The sequence below is a fragment of the Cucurbita maxima genome, unplaced genomic scaffold (genome assembly GCF_002738345.1).
Source record: "Cucurbita maxima cultivar Rimu unplaced genomic scaffold, Cmax_1.0 Cma_Scf00107, whole genome shotgun sequence".
NCBI lineage: Eukaryota > Viridiplantae > Streptophyta > Magnoliopsida > Cucurbitales > Cucurbitaceae > Cucurbita > Cucurbita maxima.
In genome coordinates, this window is record NW_019272123.1 from 151,746 (window position 1) to 158,321 (window position 6,576).

The window sequence follows — 6,576 nt, forward strand, 5'->3', positions numbered from 1 at the left end:
TTCAGTAAAAGGTGTGTCATCCAAACATGTTTTTTTTTTCAGGTGGAAATGTTGGAGATGAGATCCATCATTAAGTAGACAGATTTGAAGTTTTTTGTGTTCTCATGCAAGGCTTAATGGGAATGGCAAAACCAATCTCAAGTGTAATGGTGTGTTCTACCGATTAAAAAAAAAAAAACCTCTATCTAGCCGACGCATTTTAAAATCGTGAGGCTGATGACGATGTTTAACAGGTCAAAGTAGACAATATCTGCTAGTAGTGGGCGGTATCAGAACTAGACACCGAGTGGAGTGTCAATGAAGACACTAGACCCCTAAGGAGGTAGATCTACGGGCTGTTGGGCTTGAACTGTTACAAGTTGAATGTGTTCTGATTGATGCCAAAGAGAAGCCACCTCTGTCCACGATCGGTGCTTCAAGTGTGTATGTGATTCTTAGACCAGATGGTTTATGTCGTAGAGGTGGTACGGTACGCCTTTGACTTGTTATTTATTATATTTATGTTCTTTCAAGCTTGTCATGGACGGTAGGAAGCATTGCTGTGAGTCATTGACTCAGTTTGTACACACCTCATACAGAACTATCACTTCTCTTCCCTATCATAGACCGATGATCTGGAGTGTCAAGTCCATTCAAAGCGTTTGAAAGAAGAAATGCGGGATGCTATGTTCGTTTATTTTATGGTCCCGAGGAAGAGCTTGGCTTGCTCACTTGAAACTCCTCTCATCAGAGTTCCAGCTAACTAGTATTGCTGATGGAAATATGACTCTATCAGATAATGTGACTGTTTGTTCGTAATGTCGTATAAATTGATCAGATAATGTGACTGTTTGTTCGTAATGTCGTATAAATGGATTGTAATATTGTTTCTTTTTGTTCTCTTCCGCAGTTATACAACTTTACAATAATTTTACACAATGACCAAACAAAGAAATAGAGCTTTTTACTTCGTTTCGTCAAATTTAGAACAGTGGAGACTCAAAAGGTGTTTTCATATTCGGTTCAATATTTCTAAGTACTGTGTGAGACACAATGGTCGTTTATCACAATTAGGTCTTAAGAAGAGTACTAATTTCACCACTTATACAAACTCATGCTCAATCGACTAGAATTACAATTTCAAGATTAAACCGATCGACTGACGAATTAAGCACGAGATTAACAAACAAACAAATCCTTGCAAGGAAAAAGAAAGCAATAAAGAGAAAGGAGAGTAGATAAACTCATTTTCAGTTGATTAATTCTGTGTGTATGTACAAATAAATGTTNAATCGAAAAGTTTAAATTTTCATACCTCATTTCTTATACTAAAATAGCCTATGTTGTGTTCATAACCATCGTCTCTTTCCCCGTCGGCGTTTTTTTGGATCAGATTCCGTACGAGCAACTTCACCTCATTTACTCACTCAACCGCATTTTTGTAATGCCCCTTTTCTCTTCTGCTGATCTCTTCCATGATTAAATTTCATGCATTGCATTTTGTGTTGTATTTCTGCATAGCTATGCTTTGTCTGGATTGTGTCGTATTTGTTGTATCATTTGTTGAGAATTGTTGGAATAGGAGTCCCACATCTACTAATTAAGGGGTTGATCATAGGTTTGTAAGTAAGAAATACATCTCTATTGGTATGAGGCATTTTCGGAAAGCAAAAAAACAAGTCATGAGAGCTTAGGCTCAAAGTGGACAATATCATACCATTATGGAGGGTCGTGATTTCTAATATGATGTCAGAGTTATGCCTTTAACTTAGTTATGTCAATAGAATCATCAAGTGTCGAACAAAGGGTGTATTTTGTTTGAGAACTCCAACCAACTGACCGAATTAGTTGCCTTTGTTAAATTGATAGATCCAATTTCTTGGAGTTAACAGGGACTATTGATTAGAGTTTTGCTAGTGCTGACTTATCTTTATCATGTGAAGCATCAAAAGTTGAGTGAGATTGTTCCTAGGATTATTTGTCATGTTCAGTAAAAGGTGTGTCATCCAAACATGTTTTTTTTTTCAGGTGGAAATGTCGGAGATGAGATCCATCATTAAGTAGACAGATTTGAAGTTTTTTGTGTTATCATGCAAGGCTTAATGGGAATGGAAAAACCAATCTCAAGTAAATGGTGTGTTCTACTAATTAAAAAAAAACCTCTATTTAGCCGATGTGTTTTAAAACCGTGAGGCTGATGACGATGTATAACAGGTTAAAGTAGACAATATCTGCTAGTAGTGGGCGGTATCAGAACTAGACACCGAGTGGAGTGTCAACGAAGACACTAGACCCCTAAGGAAGTAGATCTACTAGCTGTTGGGTTTGAACCGTTACAAGTTGAATGTGTTCTGATTGATGCCAAAGAGAAGCCACCTCTGTCCACGATCGGTGCTTCAAGTGTGTATGTGATTCTTAGACCAGATGGTAAATTTTTTATGTCGTAGAGGTGGTACGGTACGCCTTTGACTTGTTATTTATTATATTTATGTTCTTTCAAGCTTGCCATGGACAGTAGGAAGCATTGTTGTGAGTCATTGACTCATTTTGTACACACCTCATACAGAACTATCACTTCTCTTCCCTATCATAGACCGATGATCTGGAGTGTCAAGTCCATTCAAAGCGTTTGAAAGAAGAAATGCGGGATGCTTTGTTCATTTATTTTATGGTCCCGAGGAAGAGCTTGGCTTGCTAACTTGAAACTCCTCTCATCAGAGTTCCAGCTAACTAATATTGCTGATGGAAATATGACTCTATCAGATAATGTGACTGTTTGTTCGTAATGTCGTATAAATTGATTAGATGATTTGATGAGAGTGAAAATAAGTGGATCTTCCTGCTGGATTGTAATATTGTAGATAGAAGAAACGAGCACAGGTTGCAGTTTCTTTTTGTTCTCTTCCGCAGTTATACAACTTCACAATAATTTTACACAATGACCAAACAAAGAAATAGAGCTTTTTACTTCGTTTCGTCAAATTTAGAACAGTGGAGACTCAAAAGGTGTTTTCATATTCGGTTCAATATTTCTAAGTACTGTGTGAGACACACGGGTCGTTTATCACAATTAGGTCTTAAGAAGAGTACTAATTTCACCACTTATACAAACTCATGCTCAATCGACTAGAATTACAATTTCAAGATTAAACCGATCGACCGACGAATTAAGCACGAGATTAACAAACAAACAAATCCTTGCAAGGAAAAAGAAAGCAATAAAGAGAAAGGAGAGTAGATAAACTCATTTTCAGTTGATTAATTCTGTGTGTATGTACAAATAAATGTTGATGCACTGCCTGTAAAAGAAAGAAAAAGAGGGAAACCAATCCAAGCCAAGTCAAGCCTAGAGATGAATGAATGAACAACTTCAAGTGGATGAGCTTGCAATGGATTTCACTCACTATGGGGGGGAAGAAAGTGAGCCAAATAGAGAGATACAAAGGGTTTGATTTTAGAGAGAGAGAAGAGAAGCTGATAGAAATATGTGATATTATCAAGCCAAGAGCCAGAAGTTTCTGTGGGTTTTGGTGTTCAAAAGATAGCCTGCATTTTGACCCTTCTTTTGCACAGCTACACAAGTGCAATTGCTGTTCTCTATCAAATACTCAGCTGTGTCCAACATTTTTACCACTCCTGCCCGTTTATATCTGCATTTAATAAAATTCATAAACTAAAACTGTTCATCCAGTTCATCAAAACTAACTCATAAATTATCTTAAATTGCCCAACTTCAACATAATTCATGGTTTGTTGGTTTGATTCCAACCCCTTTACCTATATATAATACAATATTTTGTTTCGATATTCAATTCGCACAAAAGACACACAGAAAGGCCCTAAAAACCTTCACAAAAACGCATCTGTCCAACCCGAAAAAGATACCGAATTTACACTCAAGTCCCACCAACAGAAACACTCAGCTTGGGTATGGATCTTCAAGAAAATTACTCTATCAATGGAGGCCAAGGGTATGTATTAATTTCACTACATTGTATTCGAGTTTCAAGAAAATTACTCTATCAATGGAGGCCAAGGGTATGTATTAATTTCACTACATTGTATTCGAGTTTCTAGGATTTGACAGTGTAAGATTAATGTTTACATCTTTTTTCTCTGTTTTGAGTTATCAAAATGTCTATTTCAAACTTGTCGTTGTCTTTATTTTAGCCAATACATACTCAAATCAACACTTCGATACACATTATCTTAACCAAGCTAACATACACAAGTCGAATAATACTCGAGCCAACAAGTTGATACACACACTATCTAATCCACCCTAACATACTTTGACTTCAATACGGGCTCCGAGTTAATACACATTATCTTACCAATCTAACATACTTGACTTCAAACAATGAGCATATGTCAACTAGTTAAAGCATATACCCTGCATTGAGAGGTCAAAGATTTGATCCATATAATGTTATTTACCCAAAAAATGAGTTAATACACATATTGGAAACTATCTCATTCAACAACTAAGCCCTAAAATAGTTAATAAAAGCTTCGAAACCAAAGAACAACAAGATTGATAAACGAAATGGATTAAAACCTAGAATTAATTTCGATTTTAAAAAGAATAAAAGGTGGAGAATATTCCTAAGATATTTTGATGAAGGGAAGAAGACAAACCCTAAGATTGCTGTGGAGAGACTTCGCCTCTGCCCTATGACTAGCAGATCAATATCGAGGGCCTTAGTTTGAGCCATGATCATGGCGGCTTTGTCTTTGCCCTATGACTAGCAGATCAATATCGAGGGCCTTAGTTTGAGCCATGATCATGGCGGCTTTGTCTTTGCCTTCCATTTCAACCCTCGCCGTCCGCACTTTCAGTTCCGGACGAGCAACGTTGCATACCTTCTTCATCTCCTTAAGAAAATCGACATCCGTCGGTCCTCCTCCTCCGGCGTCTGAGGCGGCGTTGTCAATGGGAGTGGCAGCGGCATGAGAATTGGCGGGTCCACCATTAGGCCTCTTAAGGAACGTAGTAATAGCGTTTTTCCAAGAATTAGGATTGTCGACATGGAGAAGAATGACCTCGTCGCAATCAATGACAGCATGCGAAAGCGAATACTGGAGCGCGGCAGCGGACTCTCGAGTGGGGTCGACGACTACCATGACCTTTTTAGGTGTGGTGTTGGACGCCGTAGTTGTATTAGTTGTAATCCGCTCTCCTCCCATGGCTGCCGTCCTCCGGCGATGCTACCATGCACAGCCGCCGGCGATGGAGAGAAAACAACAAAGAGAGAGAAATCAGGGTGTGGATGTGAAGGAAAGGCAGAATCAAAAGCGAGAAGGAGAAGCAATATGAGGTGGTCATTTTGGTTTTAGTCGGTTTCAAAACAAAACTATATCAACAAATTAGGGTCTCTGCCTCTTGGCCTCTGCTCTTCCTCCATTTTCTTAATTTTTTTGGGACCAACGCTTCTTCTTCCTTCCGACATTTTTGCTTCCTTCTGATTCGTTCATCGTCTTCTCCGATCTTCCCGCCATTTCTTCCCCTCATCAAACCCTAATTTTTCTGATTTTCCAACCTCCTAAATCTTTGCTCAACTCGCACCTTAAAGCCAACATAATTTACCTTTCAAATAGTGTTTTTTTATTTAAAATTTGAAAAATAGGCGAAATGACAAATCTACCCTTTTAAATCTTAGAAAAAATACACCAAATATAGAATCAAATTTTTTTCTTTTTTTTTTTTTAATTTTATTCTTCTGGAAAGTCTCCCCTCGATTCCTATCTCTACCTTTCACCTACTCGTGTAAGCTTAGGTTGAGAAATATTTTGAATCAATTTGAAATTTCGGTTGGTTGGTTGGTCCATGACTTAGAACAATTATATAATATAATCCAACCCTCTATTTACAAATTCGGCTAATTTAAGGAATGATCATACATTTATAATCAAGGAATACTTTATCCATTGTTATGAGGTCTTTTGGGAAGTCCAAAACAACAATATCATATCATTGTGGAGAGTCGTGCTCGTCTAACAAGTATACGGTCTTCAGGATGTTTTATTATTATTATTAAAAATATATAATTATCCACTATACGTGTTACATCAATAATTAAAATCTCACATTAATAATTAAAATCTCATAAAATTCAAATATCAACGTCACTACTCTAAAATATAAAATATTCTTGTAACTCTATTTTCATGTCACTGGAATCAATGGAATCAATGGAACCAACTAAACCCCGTGTCACTATATAAGTGTTATTACATTAATAATTAAAATCTCACAAAATCCAAAAGTGTCACTACTCTCAAATATAAAATATTCTTGTAACCGAAGCTGATTTTTTTTGTTTTTTAAAAATTCGAAGAATTAGTTAAATTAACACAAATTTCAAACAGATATTAATTTCTAATGAATAAATTTATAAATATTTATTAAAACTTTTCCCTCTCGAATATATTCGGATTAAACTCTTTAATCCAATAAGATCAACGACTTGAAGAACCCTAACTTCTTCATGCCCCAAATATTAAAAAAAAAAAAAAAAAAAAAAAAAAAAAAAAAAAAAAAAAAAAAAAAAAAAAAAAAAAAAAAAAAAAAAAAAAAAAAAAAAAAAAAAAAAAAAA

The 6,576-nt window shown here is 36.2% G+C and overlaps 1 protein-coding gene across 2 annotated transcripts; it reads right to left on the minus strand.

The window, feature by feature from the left end:
• Nucleotides 1–3,198: 3,198 nt before the first annotated feature.
• On the minus strand, nt 3,199–5,561 carry LOC111473211. 2 transcript variants are annotated; one of them, XM_023118777.1, is made up of 3 exons: nt 4,747–5,561; nt 4,618–4,679; nt 3,199–3,629 (listed from the first exon to the last, which is right to left on the minus strand). In XM_023118777.1, the coding sequence occupies exons 1-3, from the start codon at nt 5,164–5,166 to the stop codon at nt 3,476–3,478; spliced, it is 636 nt and encodes a 211-aa protein (XP_022974545.1). In that variant the 5' UTR covers nt 5,167–5,561; the 3' UTR covers nt 3,199–3,475. The 2 variants fall into 2 exon arrangements, with proteins under 2 accessions (XP_022974545.1, XP_022974544.1); XM_023118776.1 differs by having other exon boundaries at nt 4,618–4,718; nt 4,786–5,559.
• Nucleotides 5,562–6,576: the final 1,015 nt, after the last annotated feature.

Bases quoted from the DNA above. Each gene is read 5' to 3' on its own strand.
- LOC111473211 (XM_023118777.1), bottom strand. From the start codon at position 5,166: ATGGGAGGAGAGCGGATTACAACTAATACAACTACGGCGTCCAACACC. The intron at 4,680-4,746 runs GCCCTCGATATT...GCTCAAACTAAG, and splicing joins TGATCATGGCTCAAACTAAG to GCCCTCGATATTGATCTGCT. The intron at 3,630-4,617 runs GTTTGTCTTCTT...TATTAAATGCAG, and splicing joins CTCTCCACAGCAATCTTAGG to ATATAAACGGGCAGGAGTGG.